Below are 17,235 nucleotides of genomic sequence, written 5' to 3'. Positions count from 1 at the left end.
TGGTTGGAATAGAAGCTTCTGATGGGATGGAAGTTCTGAGGGATCTGATTTGACGATCCTCTTTGCTGGACTTTAAGATGGTAACAAGGAATAGAGAATTGGGAATTAACAAATGAGCCCCCAGAGTAGGGCCTAGAGAAAGGGAAAAGCTCCAACAGGGCAGGATCAAGGCCTGCTTCAGCTGAAGAGGTGCATAAGGGCATATGATGCAAGTCAAGCTCTTGATGCTCCAAAGAGAATGTTGTTTTTCCACCATAATGTTCTTAACATTAATCTCTAACTGGCCTAGTTTTATATATGATGCTAGAGAAACACCCTTTCTCTAACAAGTAACAAGCCTGCCAAGATAAAGAATAACACACCGTTCTTTTGAGTATTTCTTTAATATTACATTTAAATAGTCTCTTTAAATACAGCATTATCACAATGTAAAGGACCTAAAAGGCAAAAAAAAAAAAAAAAAAATTCCTTTCAGAGAACCAGACAAGCTTTGGATTCACATTGAAAATACTACCTGTATACAGTATGTGAGAAAGGAAACTGGAAAATAATGAGTTGCAATAATAAGAGATTTCTTTTATCTAGGCCTAGACTGAGCGGGACCGAAGCCATCTGCTCCTGATCACAGGAGGCCTAGGCTTAGCTTTTCTAGCAACCATGAGCCAGAATTCTGTCCAGCTCAGGTAGCACCAGAAACGAGATGGACTAGGTTGTAGAAAAGGCTGTTTGCTTGACAAGACGATTAATGCTCAATGTTAATATTCAGCATTAAAAAACTTGGGATCAGCAGGAGTCAGAATTGTTGAGTTAGTGGAGGGATGGACTTGGATTAAGAAACTGGTTTTTTCAGATATCGCTTCTTGGCCTTTTGGCTAAGATCAAGTGAAGAAACTAGTTTTTCAGAAAAACCAAATTATCTTGGGGGTTGGCAGTCATTTTGACAATTAGATTCAGATTCTTGGTTTGATCCCAAAGGCTAAAGTGTCTCTTATTGAGCAGCTGGAATCCACCTCCTAGGTGAGGCTGGAGCCTTCCTAAGGAGGGAATGTGTAGAGCCCACCCTCCCCTTCCAACACAAACTTTCAGGAAGGTTCTTCTCCAGAGTCAACTTTGCAGTGAAGCTTCAGTCTCGTATTCAAGGGGCCGGCCGAAGGTGGGAGAGTGGTGTTCAGCTTGGGAGAGTGTCAAGATCTCAGGTACTTAAGACTGTCTGTTTTGTGAGGCCAGAGGATTGGGGGGGGGGGGGGGGGGACAAGGTCCCGTACTTAAGAACTCCCCTCCAAATGTAAAACCAAGCAAAACCGGAATGAACAGGAGAGGCAGACTGGGTTAAAAGATGTATCTGTTGAAGTACAAGGCCTCGCAGGCTCAGGTGAGAGATATGGTAGGTGAACTGCTGCCGGGACCTACATAAAGGGTGCTTTAACGACCCCCGAGAAAAGGCTTGGTGAGCAAGGTAAGTGGAAAGAGTTCTCTCCCCCACCAAAACCAAAGAGGGTTTTCCCTTGTTCTTTGCTGGTTAATAAACCATACCAGAAGTGAAGCATGATGTAAAGGGTGCTAGAGAAGAGTGTTTTGCTCCCTCCTGCCTCCAAAGGGAGGCAGAGAGAACTGTTAATAAAAAGAATTCCATGGTGTTCAGTGGAGCACATCCTGGAACGTAAGCTGGACATAAGAGCAGGAACCGTGTCCCCCCACAGAGGTAAGAGCTGAATTTGAGCCCCAATTTATAGATCTCAAAGGTTATATTCGGAACTTGAATTCTTTGGAACCTGGGAGCTGCATTTAAGAATTAGTTAGGCTTCCAATTTTTACATATCAAGATGGAGGGATGCAATTAACATTTGCAGTTCTTGGGGCCGGTGGGGGGGGGGAGGGAGGGAAACCTGTGTGGACAGGAACAGTGTAAGAACTCTCCAACGCTGTATATCCAAGGACCACGAGGGTGGATACAGAAAAAAAGAACAAAAACTAGTCAGTGACTTTAGATTACCACATCCTATGTTCCTTTAAAGCTCAAACCTCCCAGAGTGGGAGAAAAACCTGGGTGAAAAAGCAAGCGTGGTGCAAATAAAGTCTTCTTTCCAGACAGCAGCCTGTCCCTGCTGCCTCTTTTGGACAGTTACTGCTCCATGTACGCCTCCCACAGCCTAAAGCCGCCCGACAGAGCCAGCGTTAGACACAGACAGAAGACCCTGGCTCTTTAGGCCACATCCCCAGCCAATCTAGCTTTTTCTTCAAGGGAAAAGGAAGGAGGGGGGAAAAAAGATAAATAGACAAGTCTAACCCTAGTACCTAAGAACACATGAAAGAAATAATTCAAGTTACAGACCAGGAATCCCCAGTGTGGGGAACAGGTCAGAGAACACTAAACATGTCAAATATTAACTTATTTACCAAATAGGGGGGCCAGGGAAGGCAGGTTAAATTTTGATAAATCCCGGAGGTTTCCTACAGAAGCAGAGACCCTTCTATCCACTCCCCTCTGGATGTGACCAGATGATATTCCAGCTGATGACGATACACCAAAGTGGGATATCAGGGTGACTGATGAGAAAATGAGCTCGTGCCCCACCTGGAGCTCAGGGAAGGAGAAGGGGCTTTGCCATGCTGTTCAAATTACTGTGTTCTGGTCCCTACATAAAGAATAGCTGCTTGAATTACCCAGCTTCTCCTGTGAGATCCGCATTCTTTGTTCCAGTGGCCCAGAAAGCTCAGTATTCAGCACTGTGCAGCCTCTGCCCCAAGACTCTCCCCAGATCAAGCTGGGACTGGTCTCCTTGGTTCCGTTTACCCTTAGAAAATACTTTTACAAACAATTCTTTCCCACCCATCCCCCCCAAGACCCCGATAAAATAACATGGGGGTAGCAGCTGCTTCTACAGTTTTGTTTTGAAATGGTGTCAGATAAAATAAGGGAATAAATAGAGAATGGGTAAGAGACAGAATCTCCGTCCCCGCGTCACACTGCCAGAGGGAGTTCTAGGGAAGAATCTTCAGGGGGCCTGTCCTCACTCTGCTGTGAGCCTTTCTCCACCACACAGCCCTCTTCGTTGTCCGTGCGGAAGGGGAGGCTCGAGGGGGACCACGAGGGGCGGAAGTCTTCATTCTCAGGCTCCTCAGGGCTACAAGCTTCCGGCACTAGCGCTTCTAGAGTGGACGTTTTCCCCACTTCCGATTTACACAGGGCAGCTGGGTCTGTGGGGCTACAAGCCACCAGTGAGGTAACAGGGAGAGAGAAGACATTCAGATCCTTCTCCTTGGGGAAAGAGGGTGGGACTTCTTCGGTACTGGGCTCTCCTTTCACCCCCAGCATGGGCCTCTGCTCCACCTGATAATAGACCAGGGGCCCGCTGTTCAAGTAGGACGGGCTGTTCACTGCTGAGGCGCTGGGGTGGTCCGAGTTCTCGGCAAAACACAGGACCGAGGAGCCGGGGGGCAGCTGGGCCTGGATGAGAATGGGGGCGGTCAGGCCAGGGCACAGCTCTTCGGGAACAGCCAGGGGCTCCTCCAGGATGCACACGCCCAGGCTCTCTATGCTGGAGTCCAGGCTGGCGCTAGAGCCACTGGAATCTTCCTCTGCCTTGAGCCGCTCCAGTTCCTCCGCGCTCTGCAGGTGCATCACTGCCGTCTCGTTCTCAGCGAGGAACTCCTGAAAGTCCTGTGTCTCCGAGCCCTGGGCTCCCGTCAGGCTGCAGCTGGCCGTGGGGGAGGGCTCCTCGTCTGGGGCCGGTGGGCGGCTCACCTGCCGCTTGCTCTCCAGCTCCAGCTTCATGATGGTGTGGAGGTAATGAGTCCGGACCCGGATCGGATTAAACTCAATGCGCCCAGCCATGTTCCCACAGCCATCCCGTGAACAGCCGCATGGGAAGGACATGCGATCCACCTGAGGAGAGGACAAGAAGGTTGAGGGAAGATGAGAGCATCAGATTTCAGGACGGGGCTAGGAGACAGGAGCTGGCAAACACGGGCGGCGGGGATTTGAGGTCTTCTTCAAAGAGGAACCACCGGGAACAAATGGAACGAACAGCGCGACCTAACAGCGCCAGGTGGTAGTTATCAGACCGCCTGCATTTCGGTTCCAGCACAGCCGCTGAGTAGCAGTGTGCCCTCAGGAAGGGCCTCGATCTCAGGGGCCCCTGGGCAGTGCAGTCACTTAAGCATCCGACTCTTGGTTTAGGCTCAGGCCATGGTCTCAGGGTTGTGGGATCAAGCCCTGCAGCAGGCTCTGCACTCAGCGCAGAGTCTTGTCCCTCTCCCTCCCCTGCTGCCCCTCTCCCTGCTTGTGTTCTCTTTCTCTCAAATAAAATCTTAAAATAAAAAAAAAGAAGGTCCTTTCTCTCTCCAGGGCTTTGTTTCCTCTTACAAATAAAATGCAGCCAAAAAATCATGTTAAAGGGCCTTTCCAGTTAAAAAGTCCAGAGATACCTCTCTGAATGCTGACAGTTCTCAGAGTAGAAGAAATTTTTGTGCCTCAGAGACTTTTCCAGAACTTACCTAGTTTATTGAGAAAACAAAGGCTGAGGCCCAAGCCTACTGCCTTCTGCAATGACAGGGAAAGGAAGTAGAAGATCTAGCTGGTCCAAAGCAATGTATCTTAGTTTCCTAGGGAAACTAAGTGACAGTGCCTTAGTTTTGCTAGGGTGCGATTAATCATGGCCAGCTTTTCACCACCTGCTTCATTTTCCCCTGACGGTTGACCAGTTTAGGTCTGGAGCAGTTACTATGATAAAACTAACTTACAGACCAGGAACATCTAGGAAGGAAATTCTGCCTCCGTATCTCCCTTTTGGACCCCAAAAAGGAAAGAAGCCCACATATGCCAAAAATAAAAAATATAAGCAAATATGTATATACAAATACACAATGTCTTCCTATGGTAACAACTTCTAGAACTCTCCATTCCAGTTCTTAGGAGCAGTCCAATTCCTAGGACTATTCTCAGGACTGTATAACAGACTGATTCATTACGGGACTTCAGTCTGAAAAGCAGTATTTGGCCAGATCTGCTACAGCTATTACCTACCTAAAAATAAGAAAGAAAAGGTTCATTAGGATACATTCAACCACAAAGACTCGGTATACAAGTTCCAAATAAATTTCATCCTTTGGCATGGTACTGCTGTTTTCAATGGAGATATGCCTGCTAAACTGTCCCTTGTAGGTTAGGGGATGATGTCTTCCATCTTTCAAGACAGTGGACTTAAAGCTCTGCCAGGCCAAGTCCGATCCTGAATTATAAGAAGCCGAGAATTATTTTGAGTTACAGAACTGGAGTAGAGGTCCTGTGAGTGCAAGGTAAAATCTAAAGGCCTCAGCTCATCTCTCTGCTTCCTTTGAGCTCATAAAATCAGTCAATATTCAAGGAACAGCTACTAACGTTAAACTTATCAACCCATGTTCTCCCATTTGCTGATAGCTGCTTCTTATCACTTCTAAGGTGAGAAACACAGGAAAGGTAATTCCTACCTCCCCAGCCTAGGAATCCTGCCGTGCTTTGTGTTTTTCCTTGGTGGAGGAGGGCAGTGGAACCAGGGAGTGTTCCCAGTCATGGGGAATGCACCCACGGATGATGGGCAGTCTCCTGTGTTCCTTGGTACCCACATCACATCCCCCGGCCTCTAGAGTAGATCTACCATCTCAGGCCAACTTGGACTGACCTGGCATTTAATCCCAGCCTGACTACAGGCACATGCTTCTGGGTCACAATACAGGCGACAGTCACAACCACACTCTTCCCGTGACAGGCGGATGGCTCGAAGTTCTTGCTTCTCTTCAGCATCAATGCGGTGGACCCCCGAAGCCCTCAGCAAGGCTCGTCGCCGTTTGGTGGGCAGGGGCTGCAGGAAGAAGTAATCATCCACCTCCACGTTTTCCACATCAATATCTTCATCTGAAACATCATCCAGGGTCAGGCCATCGGCCTCCACCGACTCCACTGTCCCATTCTTGGTCAGCTGCCAGGAGACAGGAAGGAGAGGTTAGCCTCGAGTATTCTCAGCATGCACCTCCTGACACGGCACCTAGAGCAGCAGAGCCCAGCTGAACTCTGCGATGAGGGCAAGATCCAGGCTGCTCGTAGCACACGTGGCTGATGAGCACTGTACATGTGGCTAGTGCAGAGCAGAAGGGGACCTTTTTAATTTTATTTTGTTTTAATGAAGTATAAGTAGCCACATGTGGCTAGTCGCTCCCACACTGGATAGTTGAAGAGAATAAATCTAGAGCAGGAAGGCGGGAAGGCTTACGTAGCTCTAACACCTCCCTGTCAACACAGGGGCTATCACCTTCCAGATCAAAGTTTCTCAAAGCCCGTGTCTCATCTTCCCTCCTAGAAGACAGACATACCCTCCATCCCCAGACCTGTGTCCCGTAACTTCAGCTAACTTGCCTTCTAACACAGGGAGGAGGAGGTCTATCAATGGCTGCACGTTCCTTGGATGTACAGATAAACTTGCAAAACACCCTTCCTTCTGTACCCCAAAGGACCCCAAACCACATTCTGGGAAGAAGAGTACACTAAAGTGCAGTACAAGGCTACCAGGTCTTTGTCAATGAACCTGAATCCCCACAGTGTGAAGAATTATCTGCATACACAAGAAGAGCTTCATTTCACTGGGAGGAGAAGAAAATGACCAAATTTTTTAACGGCTATCAAAGAGAGCCCTCACTTCCAACCCATAGCCTAGAATATATTCGTTCTCCTTTCTAATTCTTTTTCTTTGATTTCAAAGAAAAGCTGTCTGTGAAGTTGGGTGGCATATATAATACTGAGGTACTATCTATGGGCAGAAATCTGGGTTCTCTGGGCTAAGAAGGACAGAGAACCAGGAAAAGGAGTCTTCGTGGAAGGACAGGCTGAAGACAATCTGGCTGAATGAGTTTTTGAAAACTCACTGGAGAATTCAAGGAAAGAAAATGAGACTTCGTGATTCCCAGAGCTCTGGAAGCTACTAGGAGGATGAAAGCTAAGCTCCTGGAGGCGCTGGTTTATTTCATCAGACCCAGCCACAGATTAGTGCTAGTAAAGGAACAACTCCTGGGAGAGAGATGATGCAACAGATTCAGGCTAATCAGCTCCACACCTGTTTTGTTTGTTTGTGGGAAGGTGGGAGAGAAGAGGGGACAAATACGGTGGTGCTTCTGGGCGTTTCCTGGTCTGTTGTTTATGTACCAGGCGGACTCATGATGAGGGGCCCTTCTGCCGACCTTGGGACTGCTCCTGCCTGTTTTGCCGGGGATGGCCCCCTCCTAAGCACCCTCCCTCCTGCTGTCCTCTCAAGGGAAAGAGATCAGAGATGCAATAGGAAGAAACCCACACAGATATAAGAGTTTCGCATAACATGATAGAGGTGGCATTTCAAATCAAGTGAGAAAAAGAGTCCTCTGGTCATTAAATGATACTGGGATAACTGGATATTCTTCTGAAAAATAAATCAGTAAAGTTAGATTCCCAAGTCATACTACCCATAATAATGAATTCCGTGTGAATAAAAGGCCAAAATTAAAAAAAAAATAATGAAAGTATTAGAAAAAGTATAGGTCATTAAAGCTACAGAGCACCAGGAGCTTTCCTGGGGAGGGTTGGGGGGGGCAGCCTAAAAAGGAAAATAAGTATTAGATGGCACATGGGAGATGGGAAAGATGTATTTCTTAGATCAACAGCCTCCCCTGTAGAGTACTAAAGATAGGAAACATTTCTAAGAAAAGAGAAAACTGGACCCGGGGAGGGCAAAGTAAGGGTTTTCTCTTGACACAGAAAGATGTATTAGTTGTTACTAATGCCGCTGTTCACTAAATCGGCTACTAAGTGGGAGTCCTATGTCAGCCTTGAGGCTGCCTAGCTGTCCCTAGACCTCTGACAAGGGAGGCCACAGAACAGGATGGAATGGTGCTTTGACAGGTTTATCCCTCTACCAGATCTAGGAAAGAGATTTCTTCTAGGCAAAGGAGGAGAAGCCTTCACTGTAAATGATGAGAACAGTGTTTATTTCCCCTGCTGTTGCTATAGCAGCAGGAAGGTGATAGGTCAGTGACGGAATTCCTCAGACACAAGAAAGGGACGCCTCAATGTCATTCCAGTTAGAAAAACAGGTGGAAGGCTCTGGGGCTAGGCTGCGGGAAGGAGACATAGCTGTCAGACGGAGAAAGGAGATGCCGTTAGTCCACATCCTCTGCCCTCAGTTCTCCAGCCACAGCACATTTTGGTGTGGCCCATTAGGATTTCACCCACAACCCTGGAAATAATGCAGCTTTGGGCCCACAAGAAACTTGGCCAGGCCGAAAGCAGTGTTCTCCAAATCTGGAACTAGGAACTCAGGGAGGTTGCGGGGGGGGGGGGGGGGAGGGCGGATTTCTGTGGCCTGGTAGAAAGTATGGTTGTGGCATGCCAAGCAGTGCCGAGAGCAAATGGGTAGCCATAAAGAGCCATCCTGGTAGAGATGGGTCGTCTCGCAGCCCCACTCTCCTCCTAAACTTGGAAGAGCTGGTGTGGCATCAGATGGCGGGCCCAGTACCACCCAAACCGAAAGAGCTATTTGGTAATGCTGCTGTTTACACCCAAAAGACCACCACCTAGAGGTGACGGGGGTTACGGAAACAGAGGGGTCTATCGGAGAAAACCTGTTCTGTGCACGGGGACAATAGACAGTCATGTGACAAGAAACTGAAACAGTGTGCCTCCTCAGGTTCCAAGGGTGGCGGACTTGAATGTCTTCAGGTATTCGCACCTTAAACTTTTAAAAAATTTGCTGAGGTGGCGAGGGTAGGGAATTCTAGGGAAGCCGTTTTGCTCTCTTGTGTAGACTCCCCACCAGAGACAAAAAGAATGGTGTCTCAGACTGAGATGTGATTCCAAACCTGAGGCTTCTCACTTCTCGCTGGAATCTCTACATGCCAAGGACAGCAGTCAAAAAGAACAAATAAATCATCAGGAGCCCAGGACGGGTTCCCACTTTATCTTGGCACAGAGTTAAGTACCCAGACCCCAGACCCCTTAGGCACCTTCATCTTCTTGGCATGGAGTTTCTCCTCCTTCAGGTGCTCACGAAGAATCTCCCGATGGTTCACCTCCTGCTCTTGAGCAAACTCACAGAGCGTGTAGCTGCGTACGGAGTTATGGCGCTGGGCCATGCCCAGCGAGCTCCCACCCTGGCTGGGCACACTGGTAAAACCCTGGCGCCGGGCGAAGTAGTACACGGTCACCTGGTCAAAGCGTACATTCTTCCTCCGCAACTGCTTCTGCCGCTTGAGGATGGATGTGGCTGAGAAGGAGCACAGAGCGGTTTTACCAACCCCGAAACGGCCAGCCTGGGGCCCTCGTTCTTTCTCGACTCTTGTCCAACGCGCTCTCTGTACCTCGAGACCCTGCTATCTTCCCATCATCCACGCACAGCCGGGAGGGACCCTGAACATCGGCTGGTCCGTACCACTGCCTCCAGACCGACTCCACCCAGACGGATGACCACAAGAGCTAATTGGAGACATCAGCTGGGAAGAGGCTCTCTAGGTGATCTTGATAACAATCTATATGGCTTCACTGTCCAATACGACAACTACTAGCCACATGTGGCAATTTAAAATAATAATTCAAAATAAAATGTAAAATTCAGCTCCTCAGTTACACCAATCGCATTTCAAATGCTCATAGCTACATATGGCTAATGGCTACCATACCGGGCAGTGCAGATATAGAACATTTCTATCATAGCAGAAAATTCTACTGGACAGTGTTATCTATAGCCGGGGTGCTGTACTGCCTCTTTAAAGGGCCAGACAGTAAATACTTCAGGCCCTGCTGGCCATGAGGCCTCTGCTGCAACTACTCAACTCTGCCACCGAAGCCTGAAAGCAATTACAGTGTGTGTGGCGGTGTGCCGATAAAACTTTATTTACAAAAATGGGCAGTGGGCCAGATCTGGTCCCTAGGCAACTTCTGATCTACAGAATCAGAAGTTCTTTCCAAGAAATTAATGGAGCCATTAGAATTAAGAAATCCGGAGCTGCCCCAGTTGTCCAGGCTGCATGTACGTCCTTCCAGAGCTACACCTGTGTGGGACTCTGGTGGGTAAGGGGAGAATCCTGGACTTCTCCTTCTTCAGTTTAATTCAGCCCATTCTGGGGACCTATAAACCACAGCATAGGAAAAATCAGCTAGAATAAGTCAGACCTAAGTCTATCGCTCTATTAGAGCGATAAAGTCCTCCAAAGAGCGAGGTTGGGCCAAGAGTGGAAAAGCCCCCAGGCGGAGAGAAGCTGTCTCAAGGACCGCAATGGGCTCTGCCACTCAGAGGACGTGGGCGGAGGCAGGGGGCGGAGGGGCTCACTCACGCGTGAAGCTGGCAGCTGTAGGAGGATTGAGGCTGTCACAGCTGTCAGCACTGTCACTGCTGGAGATCTCATCATCTGAGTTGGAAACTGAGGAGCCCACATCCACATCATCAAACTTCCTCTTGAGACTCGAGCCCGTGAATGCATCCATTGGTTTCAAAGGGGTTTCCTTGGGGAGCCCACCACGTTGGCCCCAAAGCCCCTGCTCACCACCAGTTAGCCAGGTACATTAGGATTCTGCCCAGAGGAAAAGGAGGAATCAGCATTCCTGTCCTGAGCCAGACCCCTCCCGAGTCTATACGCACAGCTCTCCAAATGAAGAAAGTCCCTGAGCTAGCGCTGATGTCTGGTCTCGCGAGACTCGGTCATTTCTCTACTTACTCTGGCCAACGTTCTCCCACTTTTACTTCCCTTCAGCCCCTCCAGTCTCAGTCGCTCGCAGAATAATGAGATGAGTAACAGTGGCACCTTTCGGAGCAGAGTGAAGGCCTCTGGCTCCGAGCCAGCTGGGCTCTGGGTTTCATTAGCCCGGGGATAACGGCAGCTCTCCTGTGCTCACGCAGGAGCGCTCTCCAAGGGGCCCGCAGGAGGGACTGGGGACCACAGGCAGAATTAGGCTGTGCCTAAACCTACACTAGATCCAATTATTTTTCCTAGTGAAAATTTAGCCTGGCTTTTCCCAAAGTGTATATACTAAATCAACTAGTTCCATGGATATTAATAGCTTTACATGGAAATAGGACCGCTGTGTCCAAATAGCTTAGAAAAGTGCTTATGAGAGGACAGCTTGGAGGCTTTAAACATGCTAATGAGCATGGCGAAGGGTGAGAGCAAGAGCAAACATAGCGCAGGGGTCCCCACACCCGATTATGAAGCCTTTGTTTCCAGAGTGTCTCAAGGGGGCAAGTGATTCTTGGAACGCACTTTGGGAAATACTGCTCTAGGATCTAAGGTTCAGAGTATATCAGAAGCCACGGAAACAATTTATCCAGATCTTCACAAGGGCGACCTTTCTCGCCAGGCTCCTAGAAAGATCAAATGTGGTTCTAAAGAATGGACTGAAGATTAGACTCTGTGCTGCCTTCAAAACCCAGAATCTTTTCCCATCTCAAAGAGCTCCGTAAAATAGGGCTCAGCTAACCTGTCGTCAACCCGTGTGCGAGGAAAACCTAGATTCACCATCTTAGCCCTCCGTAAAGAAGCCGGCAAGGGGAAAACAAATAGCAAAAGAAGTGACAGTTGACTGGTGTCGTCAATATGGCAGGCAGTGCTTTCAACACGTCACGCACACACAAGAGTCTGGGAGAGTCCATTTCCCAGGGACAAATCTTTCTCCTTCTCCACCTTTGGACTTAAGTTCCCAAGAAGATGAAATCTGCTTGACAGAAATGCTGTCAGAGGCGGAGCCACATGTGATGATATGAAGCCTCCCTGCTTTGCCTCAGTAATGCCAGAATCTCCGCAGACTATGATCTCACTAGTTGCTAATTATGCAGCAGGAATAACAACACTGCCCAGAAAGACAGGGCTGCATTACTGCACAGCAGCTGCCCAGAATATACTGGGGTGTCAAGAGATGCCTGCTACAGAGCTGGTTTGCTGGACTGTGTCTCTCAGAAGCAATTTGCCTGCTCTTGGGTCAGCTCTACAGAGTCAACCAGACCTAGTAAGTATTTGAGGGAAGATATTTCCTGATCTATCCATCCAGATCTCATCAAGAGTCTGCATTCGAGTCACAAGATGTACCTAAGAACCCTCAGCCATCGTGGGTCTCAGACAAGCATATTCCTGAAATAAATTTGGCCAGGGAGGGGGGAAAAAAAAAATCAAGTACTTGAAAAGAATTGTAATTAAATTTAAAAAGGAACCCAAAGGGTCAATTCCGTTCTTCAGGTTACTGATCTTACCATTAGAGGTCACATTCCTAGGACGTATTAAGGATGGAGAGAGCCAAGGACCTTTTAATGGGGTAAGATTTCAGCTGGGTTTAAAGATACCTCTTCACTAACAAATTTCTCATTCCATTCGATGATGGGGGTCAGTAATCTTTACAATTGAGAACTTACGTGGGTGGGATAAAAAAAGAGAGAGAATACTGCTGACCACCGCATTGAATTTTTCCTACCCGCTTAAAAAAAGCCTTAGAAACCACATGAAAACTCAAACTGAGCTGAAAATCTGCTTTCTCAGAAAGGGCCCAAGTCCAGCTTCAGTTTTAACTGAGATGTCCAGTGTTGCTACCGAGAAAGTGGCTTTTTCCTCGGGCTGGAAGCGCACAGCGCTTCATGACTGGAGGCAAATGTGCAGTCCTGCTCTTTCCTCCAGCGTCCCTTTGCTTCCAGTGGTGTGGCTTCCCTTTCAATATTTCTCTTTAAGCCCTGCATGAGGTTGGGTTTGGTCCAAAATCATCTTTATTATTAAAATTCTGTCTTAACCCAGCTGCCCTCACGGGTATCACTTCTTCTGGTGCAGCAAGGATTGCTGGCTGCTCCATTCTCCTTCGCCCTTTTCTCTGTGTCTTCCCCACTTCCACTCCTGGAATAGTGGCTTCTGGGCAATGATAAGAGGGAGGTACGAAAGGGGGGGAGGGGGGAAGAAAGAGGAAAAGAAAAGATGTGAAACCTAGGAGAAAGGTATTTTCCTTACAATGCCAGAAAATCATCTGAACCCATTGGCTATATAGGTAAGTAATGTGCATACTGACTGAGCTCTCCTCGCCCTACCCAGGATCTGTCTGCATCACTTTCTCTGACATTCATTCCTCTCTCTATATATAATCCATCGATTCTGTCCTCACAACCAGTATAAATTTAAATTTCAACCCAGCCTTCCTTGTCCAACTCTGGTGTGAACTAGACTTGTCAGAAAAAGATACTCATTGGGCACCAACAACAAACCTCCCATCCACTTCCACAGTGGCCTGAAGAGAACTTTCTTTGCAACAGAAACAACTAGAATAGGTCCCCCACTTTCCAGTTCACCCCATCAACCTCTCTTCAAACCACAATTTGAAATCAGTCATTCCCACCTCCCTCAACCATTCATTGGCAGAGGATCAATGCCTGTGTTCAAGAGAAACACTTGTGAGTTATACTCCAAGCACTTAAACCCATACAGAAATAATGAAGGTGAGACTGGAAATGCAGGCCGTAACTGACAGCTAACTGTCAAAATGACCAACTCAAACAGCAAATGCTTTTGGAGAAAATAATGCAAACCCCTATAAAAGCTTTTTAATGCCAGCGAAATGAAAGGTCAGCTGACACTTTCTGGCTACATGCCTTATGGTCTCTTCTCAAGTGTTTCTAGCGGAAGGTTTCCCAAAGGTGTATGAAATCAGGCACACCCACAGTATACAGAAGACACGAGGTTAGCACCGAATACAGATCTATAGCGGATGTGCATCTTAGTGCTAGATCTAAGCCTTTTCGGGCCTGGAGGATTCCTATTACAACCTCCCAAAAAACAAAACAAAATAAAAAATACAGCTTATGTGGGACTAGCAAAAGAGGGACTGCCCAGAAAAAAAACCCTGTGGATTCAAAATGTATTTGCAAAGTTTGGGTAATGAAAGCCTCTCTCTTAATTGAGTATAAAATAATAAGACAAGGTATATCTCACAGGAGAAAGCCTCTTCACTCCACTGGAACCCAGCCTTCTGCTAAAGGTCAAGGGACCAAACTCTCTGGTAAGACTGTCGGGGTTACCTTCTGTAGCTGGGTTAGAGGAAGAAGGCAGCCTTCCTGCTCAGTGTCTGGATAAACCTGAGTGAGATGATCTGACCTGTTTCTCCTTTTACAAGATATTGCAGTTGATTCTCAAATACTACGAATTTCATGTATCCATGTGTCCTTGTGATTACCAGGATCATGAACTTAGAAAGTGCTTGAGTGCAAACATACTGTTTAAACTAGGTATTTTAAGGAAGCCCTCTAACCCTCACTCCGTTTTCTGTTTTTTTACGCATATTCGCTAACACACGGTTCGAATTTGGCTTTCCATGTCTGAGCTACCGTGGAAGGGAGGACACAAGATCTTTGTGGGAGACCGGGAACGTGATGCTGCAGGAACCATTAACTCTCAAGGATATCCAGTCATTTGTAACTCTGGCACACACCAACATCCTCCTGGCTTTGGAGATTAGCAAGATGTAAAGTCAGAAAAGAAAATGAAAATCTGAATCAACTATGGCTTTACCTTTAACTGAAAACTGCAGGCCAAGAGGACACTGTGTCTCTTGGGGAGAACTTCTAACATTTCATGTTGAAGAAAGGTTTGTGTGTCACACTGCCCCTCTAACCCCTTTCAAAGGCTAAATCAAGACCATGGCACTAAGAGGGATGGATGGCAGGCAGCTGCGTGTTTGGGCCTGTGAAAAATGATCAAGCTAGCAGCCAGGGCAAGTGATGCTTTCGTTTTCTCCCACAACGCCAGAAAAATAGGAGACATCAGGAACCTGAGCTGAAAGGACATGAAGGCATCAGTTCCCTTTAATGGACACCCCTGCTGAACCCTCCAGCTCCCGGCCCATATCTCTGATTCCTCCTAACCTTCCCGCTCATTCCAGTCGTCTGCAGCCCCTGCCCAGCCTTCCTCATCCCTTCCTGCCTGCTACTCACAAATTCCCAACCACTCCTCCCACATTTTCCTCTATCCGCCCTCCCCTTCCCTCACTTCCCTCCATCCTACATCATCTCCACTCCATTCCGAACTCAACCCTCATCCGCAACCCTGCCAGCTTCCAAGCCGCCCATCGGTCTCCCCCAAGCTGCCCCCGCAGTCCGGGCCCGCGTCCTCCGTGCCCCTAGCTCCCACGCCTCTCCCGACTCTTTCCCTTCCCGGCGGCGCCCTGGCTCCCCGCCCCCCGACCGCTCCCGTCCGAGCCTCCCTCATTTCTGACCCCTCCATCCGCGCTGCTCTGGGTTGACCACTCCTCCACAGCCGCCCGAGGGCCGATCCCGAGAAAGGACGAGGCGGCACCCTCCGCCCCGCACCCCCAGGCCCATTACCGGCCCCGCCGCAGCTGCCTCCTCCCGTGATGATCTCTGCCGCCCCCGCTGCCGCCGCCGCCGCCGCCCTAGCCCGGGTGGGAAGGAGAGACGAGATAGCGAGTCCCGGGCCCGCGGCGACGGTCGGGGAGTTCCCAGGGCGGCAGGGCTGGGAAGGGAGGGCGGGTGGGCAGGTCGGCCGGCAGGCGGCGGAGGGCGGGCGGCTCCAGCAACTCGGGCGCCCCCGGTAGCAGACGCCCAGAACCGCCCCGGCTCCGGCTAACAATAGGCTCCGGCCGCAGCGCTCTGACTCTTATAGGCGCCGGCACGTCCTGACCGAGCCCCGGGGCAGGCTGGGAAATGGAGTCTACGAGCCAGCACCACGCCCGCGGCATGCCGGGAATTGGAGGCGGCGACCGGCGCAGAGCCGAAAGTCGTCTGCAGACAGGCTCTGGAGGCGGGGTCTCTGCTGCAGTGGAACCTGGGAAAGCGAGTTTGGCGCCGCTGCAGCCCTTTGAACAGGAAGGGGGACAGCCTCAGCCACAGATCTTCAATGACTAAAAGAATCAGCCTCTAAAACTCCCCTTTTCCTTGCTCTAGGACCACACTCCCATGCCTAAAGAACATAATCCCCCTTATGCTCGCCCACGGGAGCTTAGTCCTAAGCAGCATGACATGCTGCAGCCTGCCCAAGGTATAGAGAAGAAAATACAATGTATTGAGTTACCGTGATACGTATTGACTGGTTGATGTGTTTCCTATCAAAAATAGTCTTACATGATCTCTGATCTTCACAACTTTGCAACTCATTTTTAAGATGGGATAAACGAAGACTCAGAAGTCAGAAGTTATATGGCATTTGTCAAGGACACCCAGCCTCGGCTTCCGGTCTCACTCAGAATACGAGTATCTGTCTCTTCTTTGACCTATAAGACCCTACCACATATAGGTAGGTACATCCCCTCTCCGTACTACCCTCACCATCCCCCATCCTGTCATCCGTCTTGTTTCCTGCTACTTTTCACCTCCTGTACTCCGTTTTAACTACATTGGCCCATTGACCTCCTTGCAGTTCCTTCAACGATCGAGCTCTCACCTCAGGGCCTTTTCCCTAGCAGGCCACATACGTACTCCAACACTTAATTATTTGCTCAAATGTCCCCGTATCAGACTTTCCTTAACGATTTTTCTAAAATGATGCTTCCCCTTAGTCTCTATCCCTTTGGCTTATATTTCTTCTTAGCATTTACCACCTGATGTATATTTTCAGTCTTCTCTCACTTGACTAAATTCCATGACAACAAGGAATTGCTTTGTTTACTGTATCATGAGCATCCCGTACAAAGCCTGATATTTGACATTTAGGAACTCACGAGATATTTACTGGATATTGATTGGATGGATGGCAGGACTTAAACTCAGGTTAGGCTGGTTCCATAGCCTAGTGTACTTTTCACTGCAACCAAGAACTATGGAGCCAGATCTGCTGGCTACCAAGCCATCTCAGTTTATGAACTGAGAAGTTGGCTAACTTGGACAAAATGCCAAAGATTCCAGTCCTCTCACCTAGGTGACATCAGAGGCTCCACGAGGCCAGGAAACAACAGTGCGAAATGAAAAAGCAGATCACGAGAAAGCAGTCCTTAGCGTACCATGCACTGATCATCTCCCTATCTGCTGAAATTTAGGTATGATATAACATGTAATCCAGAGCCAGATTGCCTGAATACAAACCCGTCCCTCCACTCAGTTGTAGTATGACCCTTGGCAAGGTATGTGACTTCCCTGTGCCTTAGCTTCCTCATCTGCAAAATGGGGAGGACAGTATGTATCTCATAGGGTTTCATGAAGATTAAATAGTTAATATAGTATGTTTACAATATAGTCAGTGCTATGTAAATGTTCATGATTCTGTCTT

General features: G+C 48.5%; 1 protein-coding gene across 6 annotated transcripts; it reads right to left on the bottom strand.

Moving 5' to 3' along the window:
- Positions 1-369: 369 nt before the first annotated feature.
- Positions 370-16,000, bottom strand: CSRNP2 (cysteine and serine rich nuclear protein 2). Of its 6 annotated transcripts, none has more exons than XM_027592641.2 (6): positions 15,339-16,000; positions 14,527-14,790; positions 10,330-10,566; positions 9,004-9,263; positions 5,661-5,957; positions 370-3,886 (listed from the first exon to the last, which is right to left on the bottom strand). In XM_027592641.2, the coding sequence occupies exons 3-6, from the start codon at positions 10,478-10,480 to the stop codon at positions 2,963-2,965; spliced, it is 1,632 nt and encodes a 543-aa protein (XP_027448442.2). In that variant the 5' UTR covers positions 10,481-10,566; positions 14,527-14,790; positions 15,339-16,000; the 3' UTR covers positions 370-2,962. The 6 variants fall into 6 exon arrangements, with proteins under 6 accessions (XP_027448442.2, XP_027448438.2, XP_027448437.2 ...); XM_027592637.2 differs by lacking the exon at positions 15,339-16,000 and adding an exon at positions 12,779-12,879 and having other exon boundaries at positions 14,527-15,223; XM_027592636.2 differs by lacking the exon at positions 15,339-16,000 and having other exon boundaries at positions 14,527-15,223.
- Between the last annotated feature and the right edge of the window lie 1,235 nt (positions 16,001-17,235).

The sequence above is a fragment of the Zalophus californianus genome, chromosome 9 (assembly GCF_009762305.2).
Source record: "Zalophus californianus isolate mZalCal1 chromosome 9, mZalCal1.pri.v2, whole genome shotgun sequence".
NCBI classification, from domain to species: Eukaryota; Metazoa; Chordata; class Mammalia; order Carnivora; family Otariidae; genus Zalophus; species Zalophus californianus.
Note: the sequence above shows the minus strand (reverse complement) of the source record. Positions and strands in the feature narration are given on the sequence as shown.